Source organism: Euwallacea similis, chromosome 18 (assembly GCF_039881205.1).
Source record: "Euwallacea similis isolate ESF13 chromosome 18, ESF131.1, whole genome shotgun sequence".
NCBI classification, from domain to species: domain Eukaryota; kingdom Metazoa; phylum Arthropoda; class Insecta; order Coleoptera; family Curculionidae; genus Euwallacea; species Euwallacea similis.
Window position 1 is genome coordinate 651,376 of NC_089626.1, and position 18,731 is coordinate 670,106.

The window sequence follows — 18,731 nt, forward strand, 5'->3', positions numbered from 1 at the left end:
GTGTCTATCTTCTCTGAACCTTAATTAACTTCATGTCAAATTAAATTCACTGGCATATATTTTTAAAGCTTATTTCTTGTAGAATCTGTGGGGGGGCGAACTTCCAAAAAACTGGTATACTTTGGTAGAAAACTTGACTTTATGGCGAATGGTAGCGGGTATAAATGCTTTAGGGTACTGCTTACTAAAAAAGTTAATTATTATTACAATAAAATTGAGTTGGTTACTGGGACAATACATAAGCCAAATTTTATTTTATTTTATCAGTATTTTTCTACTTATTTTTGTTCATTTTATATAGAATTCAATGCCCTCAAGAGGTATGGAAGTGAAAGTAGAAAATATAGAACACATCCACGTAAGGAAGAATGATCTATAATTGGGTACAACTTTATATCGGAAAAAGTCTTTGTTCGAAAATTAATTTTATATGATTTTGTGGCGGAAAAAAGAAATTGGCAAATCAAAATTAATTATTTTAATGGGCTAAGATTTTGAAGAATTTTTAAGAAGAGTGAAGAAATAATTTGTTGAGTTTAGGGAAGATAAATATTTTGCTATTTACGGATTAGGACAAGATCTTTTGCAGCTCTAGGTAAGTACTATTTAAATTAACTTTTCAAGACGTAACATAGAGGATAATTCCAGAAATAAGGCAAAAACATTAATTAAGAAACCCTCTGATTTATTCTTACAATTAAAAATAAGTATAGGTACAATGCTTGTTTCAAGCCTGCTAATAATAACATAACCACTACATTTGACATACTTAGAAAAGTACGCCTAACAATTTAATCAACAATTAATCAATGGCACTGGTTAAATATCACCCGATTCTATAAATATCTTTATGCGAATTTTAACGAATATATCCCTTAACTATTTACATTAGGCTGAAGTTTAGTGTCGGAGAAGAAAACTTGTTAAATTACTCGAGGTTAAATATGTATGCATTTCAAGTCCGCGATATACATAAAAAGTAAATTCATTTTTAAGTACTAAATCAACAAATTACCATAATACAGTATAATGTAACATATATAGAAATTAATAAGGGTATCACACAGCTTTAACAAAATATGATGATAATTGCAACACCAAGTTAATTCCTACAGAAGCCTGCTGGTATTATAGGAAAGGGCACCCAAATCGCCTTTAACAACGTATACTGTTTATGTTACTATTTAAATATTTAACGATAAATTAGTAGGTATAGGTTCACAGAATTCGAAATTTAATTTTGTCACAGACATTAACTTTGTTATTGTCACTGTTACACATGGCTTGCAGTAATACTCATCTACTCGAAAATATTTCATTGACAAAAACACATAACCTTTAGGGCATTACTCCAAAATAATTCAACCGAATTACATACACAGTATGATCAAGGACTTCGAACCACATATATACTACGTTATGAATTTTTTAAACAATATGTTGGACCTGGTGAAAGCGTCAAGGTGAAGTGCTTACAATAGCTACTAGCACTTCCATATAATAGCATGGAATTGCTTCAATATTGTTAATTAAAACTCTCAAATCCTCCCAATATTCTTAATGCGTAGTCGACCTGGTTACAACGCTTTACCTTGACACTTTCCTAACATATGCATTTTCAAAATTGGAAACCACTTCTATGTGGCAGTAATACACAATTGGGTATAAATAGATTCTATATCGGCATTGCAAGAAATATATGTATGCATTTCATATTGTTTATTAAGAATATTTACATCCAGGAATGTATAGATAAATTTATGATCCGTCACTTAACACCGTGTGACGGGCCAATTTGAAAGCATGCGCTTTAAAGTTGTTGATGGTAAGTAGTGTATACATTCAAGGATGAAAATATCAAAAGTATTTAGATAACATTATAATGTTTATGAGGAAATTCTATTTTTTTAAGCATAAGCGAGCAAGCCTCCCTGAAAACTAACTTCTAGCTAAGTATTCACTAAGTTAACAATATAAATATTATTGTAATACTAAGGCACGGACCGAGCTCACTGCTTGTCGTAATGACAAACGTCGTTGTGTATAATTTATGAAAGTACCTACGATTATTACGGCATCGATTTAGTATTGAAAAGTTTTGTATGTGGGTAAGGGAGTAATAAATAATATATATATGGATTCTTTAGTACAAATTAGCCTGCTATAAACATTCATTTATATGCAAAGGTATTTGAGTTTTAATCTGCGAAGTTCTTCTAGACGGTAATAGAAAATTGCAAAATACGACCATTTTGTAACAAAACATTATTTTAAAAAATGCGTATTAACAAAGATACAGGGAGTTCAACTATAGGACTGTTTCCTTTGTTCGTTGCAGACCTTACAATTTTTGAGAGATTTAGTTCAAATATGGGGTGTATAATTCTCGTAACAATCCACGTTAGTTCAGTAAAAAACCACTGCGAATATAAAAAAATATGCACTGTAGAATACAATCTTTTTTTGAATTACCCCATCTTACCGTCCCCATTTTTTTGCAGTATGATACTCAGAATTCATTTGAATTCCTTGTTCAGGTAAAGTTAACTTAAAAAACTCAACAGTAAGTAGCGTACTGCAAAATAATTTGGAAAGGTAAAAGAGGTAGTCCCTAAAAGTATCACCCTGTAGACTTATCAATGACCTTTGCAGCTGCCTGAGATTCATTACGCTGACCAAAATTGGGAGGGATGCTACGAAAAAAATTAATATGCGTTTTTCAGCACTTAGTTATTTTTATTGCCTTTATTTTTTCTTACAAAGTCGCAGTGATTTTGCGATTTTCTACAAGCCAAAAAAAGGCAGAACAAAACTGAAATACCCAGTGTAACAGCGATTTAACGGACAGATACCGGGTACTTCTAGGTGGCGGATCTGATATATGTATTTGTTATTTTTTGGCAAAATATTTTGCATACTTATAATTGCGTTTATGCCGTGTTCAACATGACGATAACAGTGCTTAACGCTTTTCTTTAAATCAGGTTAATATGCGATATGAAGAAATGTGAAGATGGCGTCCTATTTTTCCAAATAAATATATTAGAGCCATTTTGAAATACTTTTCGACTTGCAATAAAATTTTTAAAGAAATTTAATGTATTACTTAGCCGCCTAAATACAGTCTCGTCGTAGTCTCGAGATATAAACTTTACCAATGACTTGAAATTGAATCAATAAAAATTAGGACTATAAGGTAACATAAAAGATGCCAAATTATGAAAAGCAAATAGAGTTTTAAATGAAGATTCTAGGACGATCCTTTTTTCAGAAACACCCAGTATTGTTCCTAATTGCAACTTCTACTAAATCAGAGCAATTAAATATAAAAAAATCCCTATTTATTTTATTTATTTGTCGTACGATTCTTCGACATAGTACCTGCTATGTTGATAAAAACTCCTTGCCATCAGACTTATAGCAAATACCATTAATCTTCGTATACAGCTATTGGCATATGTCGGTTTTACTCCAACCAAAGCCGTTGCAGCTACATCATTATAGGAATGAAAACCACATAAGCATTAAAAGCATTTTTATTATTTAAGTGGAAGACAAGCAAATTTCATATTATTCTACTCAATATAGGAACGGAATTGAATGCGCACTTCAAAACCAACCCCTTAGTATTTACACGAATTTCAATCATAGCCTTCGTAGAAAGCAAGGGGGGTTTATTTTAGACCATTTGTGTGGTAGAAGACCATCTTAAGAGAGCTAGTAGCGCTGGATTATTTCACGAACGGTTAGAGATTGACACTATGTCGATATTTCACCCTAAAGTATCCTGTAAACGTATGAAGTCAAAATAGTCAGTTGATAATCTCCTACAGGTTTTGAATTTTTTTTCACATATTTTTTGTGTCCTTAAGGTGTTCTTCTAAGATGGCGTTATAGACGTTATGGCATTGAATGTAAATACTTTCTAGCGCACACATATTTACAATATAAGTCATAGTAAATAACTTTTAGTAACAATTAAATTTATTTATGTACAACGCCGAACGTTTTGATCAAACCACGTAGTAAAATATCAGGAGCAAAGTCTTTTTATTCGTTATATTTAAGGTCACTTGTTTATTATTCCAAAATAGTTTTATTAACTAAACTGGCCGTCAGGTTCTCTCAATATTGGTGTTATATTAGCATAACGTATTTACAGAGTTTTCAAATATCGGGCCTCCTGCGCATGACTGCAACGTGACTGTACTCGTGTACCTTAAACCGGCGAGGCCCAAATAGGTCTTACGTAGTAAATTCGATTAACGTTAGTATGAAATCTGGTTTAGTATATATCAATATGATTTGCAATAAAATGATGTATTTAACCTTGAAACCAAAAATTTAGGGGTTAGATTTGGGCGCAATTAAATTAAGTTTATTTAGTGTCACTAGCTTACTGGGGATGATTCTCTAGGGTTCTAATATACTATAAGGATAAGTTAGTGACAACACGTTTAATAAATTCACCGAATATCGGCGTGCTCGATATTTAACTGTGCTCGATACTTTAAGGGTAAAAGAGCCTATTTTGTGTCGGTGTATAAGCTCCGATACCCCTGAAGGTTTCGAGATCCTGCACAGCCTTAATTGGCACCGGTGGCTAAATGTATACGACTTCATAATATATATTCTAGTAAATTACCTACACTACTTGAGCAGCTTCTATATTATGCTGTTAAGTATGAAATCAGTTGAGTCCTATAGATGATATAGAAGTTATTCTGACGGGAAAAGTAGCAGGAAATTATTTATTGCGCCGTTGTGCATGTGTTACAGTGAATTTTGCGACTTTAGTATTTGATTTCGTTTCGTCTGTGGTTTTGAGCACTTTTGGCAATCGGTATTTATTGATCAGGATTGGTTTCGTTACCTCACAAAATATTAATAATTAAATTTTACCCTGTATTTCCGTAGAGTTTTCAGCTTTGTGGGTCGCCATACGAATATAGAAAATTTTCGGACCCGGAAATTTCATAATAACTAATTCTGAGATCGGATTAATTACTAAATTAGCTATAATTTTTTTCACTGTAACATATTCACCGTTGCACATACATATGTTGCAAAATGCATCGATTTTGTACTGTCGCTACATTTGCAAGCTTATGTTTAAATAAAGAACCTCAGAGATATGATGTGACTAGAGATTATAAACTTATTTTAGGCAAGTTAAAAATAACTGCTCAAAACATAAATAACGTTCGTAGAAACTAAAGAAACGACTAGAACTCCCTCGTCTAAAAAATTAACTATAACTAACGCAATAAACTCGGTAGTTGCTTCATAAATCTTTGGCTCATTGCTAGGGTGATTTCGAGGGTTGAGATAATTGATCTACAGTATCACGGTTAGCCGATGAGGCACTAGTGTCCAGTGTATCACCTGCTTGGAAAAACCTATCTGCATCACACATTAAATTCGCGTTATTACAACATTGCGCCGAGTGTTCTGCGCCTGCTGCTGCCGCAGCACTTTCATCCATTAAGATAATGGTATTTTGTTCAGGATTTGCACCATGTGTGATCATATTGAAATCTTCTTGGTCTAAGTTGAATAAAGGGGTGCTCCATCTGGGCATGTTACTTGCTCTTGTCGAACCTGCCAAAGAATTTATTAACACGTTTTTGATTTAAAAGTATTTATCCAACAAATCCACGAATTCATGACGTTTATGCATGTGCGCAGGTAGTTGCGCATGCCCTTTGGAGTTACACTGATATGACACAACGTTCATTTTATTGTGTTGATCGTTTAAGCGTGTTAAGAAGATTTTTTAGTAGGCATAGAAGGTGGGCAAGATAGTCATTATCTCTGTATCGCTGTACGGGCAACTTTTGTATTAATAACGAAAATAAAAATACTAGTTCGGTTAAATTGACAAAGTTGTTACCGCGACTGTGGAACCTTCTCGCGTACGGCCTTTTGAAGAAATTTCCAATGCAAATTGCTTGTAAGGTAATAAACACTCCCAACCGACGCACTAAGACAAGACTGTTTATGAATCTTGTCAAACGCTAGTCCTTTACAGCAAACAGATAAATCAACAGAGGCGACTTAAGATAGAGCATGGAAAGTGGCAATACACTCTGCATAAAGTTCTGTTCAGCTTTGTCTATTCATACCAATTTTTGTATTTAATTTATATCTAGGAAATTCATGGCAAGGACCCTATTAATAGTGAAGGAAAACCAAAATAGACAAGTTTCCGAAATTGGGTACACTGTTATAGTAGAAGCGCAGACCCAAACATATCTAAAACCAATACATAATCCGCTATGGGCGTGTGTCAAATCTGAAGAAGGTCTTTTTTAGTTACCCAGAACTTTTAAAGAGATACTTACCTCGAATCATCCTGTATATCAAATTTAAATGCATTTCTTACCTCTAGTTGTATTCACGTTCGGTGAGTACATAGTGAGATTCGTAGGGCTGATAACACCAGACATTCCGGTCATACTGGGATAACTGAACAACTGAAATACAATATTTACATGCATTAGAATAAGTGTACATAAAAATTCTTCGATCAGAATTGATTTAGATTATTTCTATATTTATTGATTTAGAATGATTAAAGCGATATATTCCTATCAATTTTTTGGTCTAGATCAGTATTAACTACCAACATGTCCTGGTTGCCCGTGAAAGTGGTTGAAGGAGGTATAATCTCTACTGGGCGAATATGGATTGCTGGTAGGCACAGAATTTCGTTGTGTCGGAGATTTTCGTCTATCGTGACTACCGGGACTTAGGGGCGGAGATGAACTGAGCTCTGGAACCTAAAACCAAAAATCCTAGCGTAACTTATCTTCCTTATAAGTCAGATTACTACCTCTTCAGGAGGTGATGCGTCACTGCATGGCGGAGTTATATTGGGCGGAGGAGAGTTTGTCCCACCCATTGCGACTTCGCCCGTAGATCGTATTATCGCTACGGGGCGAGCCATGGGTGGTAGAGGTGGAGGTGGAAGCATTGTAGATGAGAAGTATTGAGGTTTTGGACTTCTGGACAAGTTAGATTGCATCTACAAATTTAGTCAGATTTTGCTGGTGAATCAATTAATTGATTTATACAAGACATACTTGTGCGTTTTGATTACTGTCAGTCTCCTGACAAACAAACGTAACGAAATCTGACAATGTATCATGTCCATTCTCAGGGTATTTGACTTGATTCTGATGATGATGTTGGCCATCCGGACTATGCTGATAATACAATGCATTTGGGCTAGCCTGTGAACTCGAAGATACTATCGTCGTATTTTGAGGCATTGCTGAAACATCACATAAATAACTCAATGATGTTTTGGCTGACTGGCACGGTCACTTACAGTAAGTTCCAGACACAACCATAGCATCAACGGATGACGATCTTTCAGCAGGTACAACGGATTGTTCCGGGTAGCTATTGCAGTAGTACGCAGGATGCTCCAACTTAACGTTGTTCATATTTGGCTGCGATTCGGAAAGCTCATGCAATATTGAAGCTGTAAAGCAGAAGAATTAGGTACACTTTTGGAACGGTCAATGGGGGGGCCAAATCAATATTCATCAACCAGTTTAACTTTGCTTCATTTCATTTCGGATTACAACAGGAATATGTGGGCGCAAGTTAGAGAGTATTATTAGACCTAAGTTCGCGCATGAGCTTCATTGCATTTACAATTGAGGACTGGAACGTGTCGTTTCTAAGACTTTTGAATTTTGGCATGAATTGTTGCAGAGTTACACTGAATTGGTATAAACTTGTCCCCCAATTGACCTTTATTCGTTTACAGGGTTATGAATTTACTATTACATTTCGACAGTTTCCACAGCTCCTTGGACGAAAATACCCCTGTGGCTAATATAATATCATTACATATTACGCCGTTGTAGGGATTATGCGTGAAACCTGTAAAGAATATTTAGAAAAATAATTTCGGGTGACTGCGCAAGTGTAGCTACTGAAAATATTTTAAATAAATTTGTTCTAAAATGTATATGCCACATTTATCTTACTGTATCCTGAATTGCAAAAAGTCTGATACAATTGACCACGTTAGTGTCGATTAGTTGTATGTCATAGTAAACATAGGTGGATGAAATTTTATCCTGGTTCTTACCTTTATTTTTCCTTTCGTCTTCCTTCTTGTTATTGTTATTATTAAAACACACACCACTGAGGATTTCTGAAACAATAAATTCCATTAATACTATCGTCACATTTCCAGAGTCATTGATGAGGGGGACTTATTGGTATTGACTTGGCGAAATTTGGAAAATCAGAAACTGAAGCGGTAAAATCATCATAAAATTTGAATACTCGTCAATCCATTTTTGCTTCAGCAATTCTAAATTCATCACAGTCGCGACTTCGAAAAGTTTGTTGAATAGTTCGATTTTTCTTAATCTTATTTAGGGTTTTTATCGTATACCGAATGCCAGGGGAGGTCAATGTTGTAGGAGCGAATAGAAAGCTGTAACTGGGCTTCGCTGGCTAATTGCCTGCAAATCTGATAATAATTTAACGGCAGTTTTCAACAATTCATTCAGCCCGATAAATTGTGGTCTAGCATAAACAAGTTTGCATCTTCTAGAACTTTTGATCACAAAGTCTTTATTGCTGGAATTTATAGGACATCATTAAATTTGCAGTATCTAAGCGCATGTTTCCCCGACCACACTGCAGCATTCATATATAAATGCGTCGACAGAAACCCCGACCCCGAGCAGCTGGAATATCGTTGGCGTCGCGACGGTGGCGTCGATATCCGCAATTCCCTTAAGGCGCATACACATTCCTGAAATATGTTTCCCTTTAAAATCACAGCGTGCATTTGCATTATGATTAGTTTTATTATGTGAAAAACAAGGCGAATGTCTTATTTCCCTTTCGATTTAGGCAGATATCAATGAGTTCGGAAAAATCATGTCTGGGCTTTACTGCGCTGTTTCGTCGTCTATGTCTGGTCAATAAAGACCACTTGCGCAGATGAGAATTCCTAGCGTTTTCTGTGGTACTCTGTTCATTTGAAGCCAATTTGAATTAGGGAATGCTCGGTCAGACTATGCTTGTCCCATTTTTAACGAGTCACTGTTTCCAGATCCATTTTTCCTGATTCTAATTTCAAATTCTCTGCCTGCGGATGTTGGGATTGGGGAGGGGACTATTTTCTATGCACGATTATGTTTTTTTTTAAAGCAAATTTACTTACCATGACTATTAATAAAATTTGCTAAATAAAGGTCCAACTCTCTCACTGACACATTAATATGATATGGATTCACACATAGTCCCGGCTGCGCACAGTCTGGGTTTTTCTCAAGACGCTCACCGTCCGTACTTTCCAATGGAATTGCTTTAAATAATATCACCATAACGAGATCGAGTCGCCACACTTTGTCTGCTTGTCTTAAACAGTCAATTCGTCGCATTTTGCCTTTTTGGTCTGGGTTGGAAAGTACACACACCGCAGGCCGTTTACCCGTTATACTTAACACAAAGTCCTCGCGACACTCTTGAGTGATATCTTTGCGGAGTTTACCCAGCAATCGAGATGCCCATTTCTGTTTGACTTCTGCCTTTTCGTTCTGAAACAATACCCAACGTTAGTGCGCATAATGTGGAGCGGAGCACCGAACTTCCTTAACGCATGCGCGATTTAATTACCTGCAACGCTTCCTTACACTGCCGCTCTTCTTCCAGTGACATTCTCTTTTCATGCTTCTTGTAGTACTTTCGTTTAGCCGCTTGCAAATTGAACCAAGTATAAGAAAACGATTTAACGAAAGGGAGGAGTGCTTCAATAAAAGGGTGGAACTCGTCCTGTAACAGAAAAAAAACTCTTTATACGCATCCTGGGTGTTGGAGGAGTGAACAAGTGTAATGTACTTAAGTATTAGGCATTCGACATATAGAATATGTATATAGGTGAAGTGTGAAGATTAGACGAACTACATTGAAAATAAGTTATATTTAATAATTAGAATTATGTACACAAATGTGGAATGATGGGCGGATCGTTAACGGTGGGGAAGGGTGTGAATGTGTCAGAAGCTGCCATAAGATTAAGTTGCGTGGGGATGTTCTATTGGATTTCAAAGAGTTACTGAAGATTGAAGTCGAATACTTGTCTAACATAGATTTAGCTAGTTATTCTGTATAGTATAAGACGAAAATCCAACAAAATTCTAGTGGTATTTTTCGAGCCATCGAGAACTGGCGCACGACCGCAAGGCCCTACATAATGCATCATGAGGCATACTTAGGTTGGATTGGAAATTGCCAACGTCACAATTTGTGCAAATTTGGAAAATTGTGGAAAAAGCTATTAATAAAGGCTGTTGAAGAAGAACTATCCGTTAAATCCAGCGTAAGACGTAGTAACTGTTTTACATGGGAACCACTCTAATTTGTTTCATCCTACCAGGCATTTTAAGCTGCATTAAAGAAATTTATGATTTCAAATTTTTCCATAGAATTTCTGGAGAATTGGGACATTATTCGTCGGCAAGAATTTCAGACAGACAAATTTCTGACGGTCGAATTTACAGTCAAGAAACATGTGGAGGTAAATAATGCTGCTTAGACAAGTATGACGACACTCGCCTACTCACGAATATTGTCAACGCATAAAAGTATCAGCGATTGCAATAGCCAGACACCAATTACCTAAATAACTGTTAGAACACGAAAACTGAGTTAGTGCCAATAAATGCCAAAAGATGAGCCTAAATCATAGGATTTTCTATTTTTTTACAATAATTTTGCCATCCATACGTCTAACAACCATACATACTTTAAAATTAAATCCAGAAGATGTGTATACCTACTCGCTTCAGTTCCTATAGAATCAGGTGGATATTTATATCTCACTATTTTTAGAAACGAGTAACAGCACTGTACAGTATAGAGGAAAGTTCATTTGTTGAGGTATAAGCATATGAAATGAAATAAAGGAACTTTGGATCCTATTATCTTAATTGTAGAATATTCGCTGAATATTTAAATTGAAACTGCAAAAATTCAATTTACCTCTGGAATTGATTACGTTATCTTGTCGCTTGGTTGTTATGTAATGCCCACGGCATGAATAACGTGTAGATGCGGTACTTGTGACAATTCCCCTGAATATTCAGGATTTTATTATTTCAGACAAAAGGCATCTCCCGTTTTGCCAAGTAACTAGTTTTATCCAGAAAGTGATTCGTAAACCTGGTTCCCACTGGCGTTCCATTTCAGTTTCCAATTCTGGGATTAAAATTCCACAATCCTTTTCGTTTTAAGTGTTAACAAATGCAGTGAGGAATTCTAATTTTCAGGCATGAGCCGAACAAAAATACGCATAAAAATAATAAAAAAGATTTTCAAAGTTAAAGCTGAAGATAATCAGTCGCGACATCCTGTACCTCATTATTCATCATCCTGACACTGTGCCAAGCTCAGACATCCACAATATTACCTGAAGCATGAGGAGATTCACCTTGTTCAGTCCCAATTCTCCTCATTAATAAGAAATAACGAATCTAATCTAGTTTGCCAAGACAAAGGTTTGCGATACATTCAGATCTGGATAAATCGCTCTTTGTGCTTTCTTCATTGTTCCAGAATACTCGTCTTAATTTAGCTTATTATTAATAAATTGTTCATAATTTTTCTCTTTAAATGTGAGAGCACCGTGGTGACGCACCATATATTGTACCTAATAAGACAATCATTGTCCGAGGAAATTTTAAAGGTCGAATTTGGCCCAGAAATAGATCGCCTAACATTGTCGTAATGCCATATTATATACACTCATTCATCTCACATTTTAATTCCAATTGACATAGTATTCTTAATTTTATTATGTAGTTATTTTAGGATGAAAGTGGGGGATGAACGATGGGTTATTGATAAAGATGACACCATCCAGTAACGGCAAGCTGCGCTGCAGTTCCCCTGAACGTTAACATGTGAACTGGTAGTATAGTCAGATCTGCAGCTAGTATCTAAATTACCAAATCATGGATTTTAACAACGATTCTGAAATTTCCTCATTGTGAAACAACACGGAAATCATAATAATAAATTCAGCTTCTGGGCATATTCAAAAAGGAGGCACTGGTGGGGGCGTCTGAAATGTAAATAAATTTCACTACACAGTAAAGATTTCATTCCAGATAAGTATTGGTAATCGTCGGGCAATCATCATAAAGGTTGGCGAAATAATCAGCTATAAATACATACATCAAATGGGTCAAAATGTATATGTACGTGTATAGGTTTCATAGTAAACATCGTTTCCTAAAGAATAATATACGTATCTGCTGTCTATAAATTCCCGTTACTAATCCTTGACGAAACAAAACCGTAAACCAGTACTGGAAAATCGGATAGAAAATGTAACTTTTATACTCAAAAATGATTTTTCTACTTTAGTGGTTTGCCACGGTCGCGAATGTCGCAGAAATATGTTTTATTTCCAAGAGTTGACCAAATTCTCTGCATTTGGGGAACATGATTAGACGACGGTGAGATAGGATTTAACACGATTTCCCTGGGAGTTATTTTCATTGAATTATCAAATTTAGTCAGCTGTTAAGAGCTGAAATAAAAAACTACCATAACTGTCGTATATGGGGCTAATATGGTTTCCCTTATTAATATCATTGTGGCAATGAAGAACCTAAAGGTACTGAAATTGATGCGAATGAGAAGGAAATGCAAACATAATAATATCTATTATGGGGGTGCACTAAATACATTTAAAGTGATATGTAGCGATACGACGGCATATTTTGTACCTTCATGTCTACTACACTTAACTCCTCTTAAACACTATTACTGTACCGTGGATTTGGTCAAGATTAATGGCTGCAAGTTCCAAGTCTATATGAGGCAATTATCGCAATAAATATTGAAACGCAAAATCTTTATTTTCGCATTCAAATATCGTAAAGCCAATTTTGACGAAACCATTATAAGGAAAAAGGTAATGTCAGTGTATTCTCGCCAATTCATGGAAACTGTTCAGTATCGATTTCTGTAAGTAGTAAGGTCAGTTAACGCCATTATATTGAGCCTCCGTAACGAAGAGAAGGGCTCTAAAGGGATGCTGTTTAAGTTTAGTTTAGACGACTAAATCTGAACATGAACTCCCGTTTTTGTGCATTTCTAAACATCCTTGAATATGTAAAAAATCTCTCTGGATTTTTCAATTTTCTAGTAGCACAACATTAAAGCTTTCGTTTAAAATGGTGCGAAGCCGACAAGAGAGTCATTCAACACCAAGAAAATAAAACGTAATTCCTCCTAATTTTCGTCTTTAACCGCCCGTTCATGGGAGCGTTTTATAGGAGCACCTGGGAGTCGATATTTCCCAGGGAGATTATTCTCCTTATCGTCTCTCTCCATCTTTATACTTCAAGCTTTTGCTCGGCACGCATTGACCTGCTAGCGTTTCTAAAATTTCAGAATACCTTGTTCATACAGTCCGGAAATATACCGCGTGACGTAAAAAGCAGAACACCCAGTAATAATGGTTTTATTTAAACGAATTTCTGTATGCATGTTTGCTTATATAAATACAAAAAACGATCAGTTCTTTAATAATATACGCTGATTTATCCTTTAGAAAAAGTGCTACTAAAATGCCTGGAAATTTAAATATAGTGATGAGTTCTGATCGGACATGGTTCCAGGGAGGCCGAACACAAAGCACGAGAGGTACAAGACGTCATGGAAAAACCACAGACCCGCAAGATCGCCACTATTGACTTTCGGCTTTCAAGGCCTGATTCAACTTTCAGTCCAGCGGTTTACAAAACAAGGGATATCTATTGGAATACGAACCATGTACCGTCCGGATAAAAACTTCTGAATTAATTTCATACCTATTTTACGCTATCTCTCATCACTTAACATTGTCGAAATCGACCACGGTGATACAGAGAACGGTTGCAATAAAACTTGGAATGACACATAGTGATTTTTAGCGACGAATCTAGACTCTCTACATGTATTTGTGGGAATCGTGGAAGAGCGAGAAGGCAACGGCATTAAAGAAGCGATCCTCATTTTTGAATGTAGAGGAATGGGCACCAGATCATCGGATCATCACACGGAGGGTTATGTCTTATGGTAGCAGATCACCTCTGACTTGCTACCTGGAAAACAAAGAAAGTTCACCGAAAGGAGTTGATGAAACTATGGCAGGAGAGGTGGGATCGAAATGAGGGATGGACACGGGTTTTCATCAGAGATGTGGCCGGATGGAAGCGGCGCAAGTGGAGAGAGACGAACTACTTCCTTACTCAGGCGATGACGGGGCATGGCACTTTCAGGACATACCTCCATAAATTAAAAGAGAAGACGGACTGGGAATGCTGGTTCTATGAGGAGAGGGGCGATGGTAGGCACACTATTTTTCATTGTGAGAACTTTGCGATGGAGAGGAGTATAGCGGCGGAGCAATGCGGAAAGTAGGTCACCGCAGGGAACGCGTCGGACCTGATGCTGATGCTGAGATCAAAGGAGGACTGGGAGGCCGTGATCAGTATGATAATGAGCATAGTGAGAAGAAGTTCAAAAGGAACCATAAGAGGGAGTAATCCCATAGTCACTCCCCACTTGAAGTAATGCTTAACTGTGATTCCGGATGGACAACTTGGTGAAGAGAGGAAAGGAGGTTTTAGTGAATATTCGGCAATAGCTTGTCAGCGATACTCACACTACCAGGCTGACCAAAAATCATCGTACCAATGGTTTGGAGAGCGCAAATATATTTCTCCTAGACCTCTATAAAAAAAAGTCACTTCTGACCTTCATCACTGCCAGCATGGAAACTCAGCGTCACATCCAAGAAGTATTGAAACACCTTCTATCCTAATTCAGGACTCTCCCTAACACTGTCTTTCAATAGGACAATTCCTGACCAGATGTAGCCAAAATTATGTGGGACTACTTTTAGCAAAATAAGATCAATTTTTCTACGTTGTTTACTTTGATCACCAGATTTTTCACCCTTCTGAGACATTGATGGTAGAAAACCGCAAAAATGTTCCCCACATCTTACAACCCTTAGCAGTTCTTGATAATGCTGTACGAATAGTCTGGGATGACATTGCTCAGGAGGGTGTGGATAATACCATTAGGCATATATATATAAACATCTTCGGGAGGGTATAATATTAATGCTGGAATTTCTTTAATTTTCTAGTCATATGTAATTATCTCGTCATTTCTAAGGGGTGTTTTGTTTTCTGCATCGTACCGTATATTTCTATCTCCCTTCCTATTGGCTGTTTTTGAATTATTGCAAATAATCGAGCATATGAACTACATCTTAATATGAAATATCCTACATTATGCAGATGGTCGAGACGAGAATATGGATTCTGAAGGCTGCTCGTCAAACACGAAAAACTGCTTGTCGATGAGTTATTTTTAGCTGATTGTGGTCGATAGTCAAATACTGCGGTATGAACAACATTTATATTAGTGACAATGCTGAATTAAGATACATAGCAATAGAAGGTACACAAATATGCCTCGCCTCAGTATTAATAGCGCACATATGATGAGACAGAAACAGAGCAGTCATGAACATCAATCAAACATGTCAACATCGAGGTTAGCGGTCGGACCTATAGATCGATCAAGAAGCGAAATTTTATTTCTTGCACCAAACTACTTTAGATGTAGAACAGGTAAAAGTAGCAGGTGCCTACAACTAACTTAGCTTATGACCCAGAATAGCTGGTTCTACCCTAACAGACATTCCTTTAATCTAAATACAGCTCTAATAATGATTTAGCAAAAACTATGTTTAGAGCAAATAATAGATTGATTACTTCATTAGTTTGGCTAATAGTGGTAATTAGGTAAATGCATAACACATATTTAAGATTTACTGTTAGTTATGCCAGCTAAGAAAACTGAATTTTACTATCTCAATAGAGGGCTAGAAATGTGTAATTAAATCATTCAAAACTAGAGACTAAAGACTAGAGGCTCGAAAACCTCATTTCTGTTTTACCCTTTAAATTTCTAAGTTTATCTGTAATTTGATCTGAAAACTAACATTAAAGCCATTTTTTACTTAACTCATAAAGATGCTTTGTAAGGTGTGAATTTGTTGACGGAGGGGCCTCCACGACTCAGAAAATGCAACTTCGCTTACTGTCATTGCTTCATTCATGAGTAATAGTATTGTATAACAAGTATTTTAGCTTGATGAGGGATGTGAGCGATCAAACAAATACAAAAAAAATGAGACATTTACAAATGCGTGTTGATAGTCGTGAAATCGTCAAAATAGACAACAATGGGTATCTATATACAAGGCGTCCCTAATTCCAAATACGAAATTTTCATGGTGTATTCTAGTCCAAAAGTATTAAAGGGTGATCATAAAAAAATCTCAAGTAGGCGCTGAAATATCAGACGCACGTCTTGGATAGATTCACATGTTACCTACAGTCAGTCTCAGATGTTTTACAGTAAATAACAAATGCTTTAATTAACGCCCTGTTTTTAGTTCTCGGCCTACTGCGAGTTCTCTTTTGATGTCCCCTTACTACTTTATTACTTTACTTTAACAAAGATCATTTTTCTTGATCAGAAATATACGAACGACGTGAGTCCTTTGCAATGGGTTGCAAGTGCAGGTCCTCAGTTGCCTTTGAAAAGCTTACTTTCTTTAATGACTCACATTTCCATTTGATGTTCAAGGCATTTCCATTACTTTCGTTACTTTTATATTAGGTGTTCATGATTGTATGCGTAGAACATTTTATGAAATTTCGCCATTGCAATTGAGAACGCCCGTTATAAGCAACCGGTAAAAAGATGCCATTAAAATGTATCATATGACGTGACTTGATAGGTAGGTACCTACGGGGACACCGTTTTAAATCTTTCATAAAGTTCTAATTTTTCCTAGAAACTAAATGAAACTAATGTGCGATCCTAAGTAAAACGTCGAGGAGAAAAATGGTAATAAGCATTTTTTATTCCATGGATAGATAGAGTTTAATGCGCTCTTTCAAGCATATAAACCTGTCAAAGTTAACAAGTATGAAGATTTCTGATACCAAATTCTGATGCTTCTAGACATTTTACCTCAGATCGCGTAGGTATTAGCTCCGTTGAGTTTCTAAGTAGGGCAATTCGGATTCGAGTGAGACACTTAAAATTATTCTGAACATTCCAGAGCTTCATCACCCCGTAGAATGAAAATAAATGAAGTGACCTGCAGCAATCTGTACCTTTTTAAAAAGTGCTTCTCGAGGTATCTTGATTGGTGGAATAAAAAAAGCATATTACCATTTAAAATAAATTAACATAGAGCTGTCAAATTTGACAGCTGAGAGAGTGTTAAACGGCAGACTCGGTGAAACTTATGATACGAGAGAAACTCTCAAAATAATATTCCTGAGCGTTGTTTTGTTTTCTAGAGCATGCTATAGTTTTGAATATACAGAGCGTTGCTACAAAAGGAGTGTGAAAGACTGATAGATGGTGATCAAAATGCAAGGAACTATAGGAGATTGTCTTAATACCCACAACCAGTCTAGCCTGTTTTGTGGCTCAAAATTCTTAATTTGACGTAACCACTATGTTATTGTGCCTGGCATTGTGACTAAACGAGCTGATACGCAATTACAAAGTAAGAAAGCACACACGCAACACCTTTATTATATTTTCTTAACTATACATCAAACTGCCCACTAGAATCGCAAAGCAGAACGTCTGGCAATACGTTAGAGAACGAGGCAAACATATTTTTGAGTAGATCATGCTCAGTGGCGACATGCCTTTGAAGCAGCAATGCGACGAAGAACAAAATTTCGCTCTCGATCAAATTAGGACTAGTTTGATGTCCTTCAGGTCAGACAGCAAACATAAAATACAAAACAGAATAACACTCATGTTAATCATGTTAATTACATATCACCACGCATGACGGCGGGCGCGGGGGAAGAGGGAGGGTAGCAGCGAGTAGGCACCTGTCCCGAGGACGGCGTCTGCAGGTACGACGACACATCGGGCTCCACCATGCAGCTGCGCAACGTGTCGGGGATGAACATTCCTCAGAATCACACTCACGCACGGGTCACGGTGGCCGCGCACCGGGTTCCATTACAGGGGTGAGGCGCGGACTCGGACGACCCTAATTCCTGCACGTGTGAGTACTCAGCATGCCACTGTCACTTTGCACTAATTGACCGCGACGGTATAGCGAATCCTAATGTTATTTATATCGGAACGGTGATGCCACTCTACCGACGCGGCTGCTGCTGCTGGGGTTGTCCGGACGCTGGTGCACGTTTAGGTGTGTGCAGGCTGACGACGGGCATGTTGCCGGGCTGCCGACTGCCATCGGCAGCGCCGCGACGGTTCTATACAGCAGCGGCGCAAGGCGTCGCGACTCCTCCATCGGAGCCTCTGCAGCTATGTTGCCACATTACGGGAGACACGTGATCAATTCTCATGAGTTATCTACGTCCCGAAATTAATAATAGCTGGTCGGGAATTCTTAGAAAACTACCAGACTGTAAATTTGTCCAGTAAGAGACGAAGATTTAGACTAGGGCGTCCCACCGCGCGTGTTACGCTTTAACAGCTGTTTTGAAATAACTCGCGAAGCTGCAGCTTTGCCGCATCGTCATAATACATAACACTGCCACAATAAACCATCGTGGTAATAATATGCTTCCTCCAATTTTCTAATCTTTCTCATTTAAATGTCCTAATCACGTCCT

At 37.0% G+C, this 18,731-nt stretch overlaps 1 protein-coding gene across 3 annotated transcripts; it reads right to left on the minus strand.

The window, feature by feature from the left end:
* Nucleotides 1-664: 664 nt before the first annotated feature.
* Nucleotides 665-18,320, minus strand: NfI (Nuclear factor I). 3 transcript variants are annotated; one of them, XM_066399143.1, is made up of 11 exons: nucleotides 17,976-18,320; nucleotides 9,655-9,810; nucleotides 9,200-9,575; nucleotides 8,108-8,173; nucleotides 7,795-7,896; nucleotides 7,334-7,489; nucleotides 7,086-7,276; nucleotides 6,836-7,027; nucleotides 6,630-6,782; nucleotides 6,386-6,476; nucleotides 665-5,601 (listed from the first exon to the last, which is right to left on the minus strand). In XM_066399143.1, exons 1-11 carry the CDS (start codon nucleotides 18,054-18,056, stop codon nucleotides 5,306-5,308), a joined length of 1,860 nt encoding a protein of 619 aa, XP_066255240.1. In that variant the 5' UTR covers nucleotides 18,057-18,320; the 3' UTR covers nucleotides 665-5,305. The 3 variants fall into 3 exon arrangements, with proteins under 3 accessions (XP_066255240.1, XP_066255241.1, XP_066255242.1); XM_066399144.1 differs by having other exon boundaries at nucleotides 7,801-7,896; nucleotides 17,976-18,318; XM_066399145.1 differs by having other exon boundaries at nucleotides 5,462-5,601; nucleotides 6,626-6,782.
* Nucleotides 18,321-18,731: the final 411 nt, after the last annotated feature.

What these genes read in the sequence shown, in the direction of transcription:
- NfI (XM_066399143.1), bottom strand. Translation starts at nt 18,056, where the DNA reads ATGTTCATCCCCGACACGTTGCGCAGCTGCATGGTGGAGCCCGATGTG. An exon ending in AGACGCCGTCCTCGGGACAG is followed by an intron (nt 9,811 to 17,975) that starts GTGCCTACTCGC and finishes TTTCTGTTACAG; the next exon opens with GACGAGTTCCACCCTTTTAT. An exon ending in ACGCATCACCTCCTGAAGAG is followed by an intron (nt 6,783 to 6,835) that starts GTAGTAATCTGA and finishes TTTTGGTTTTAG; the next exon opens with GTTCCAGAGCTCAGTTCATC.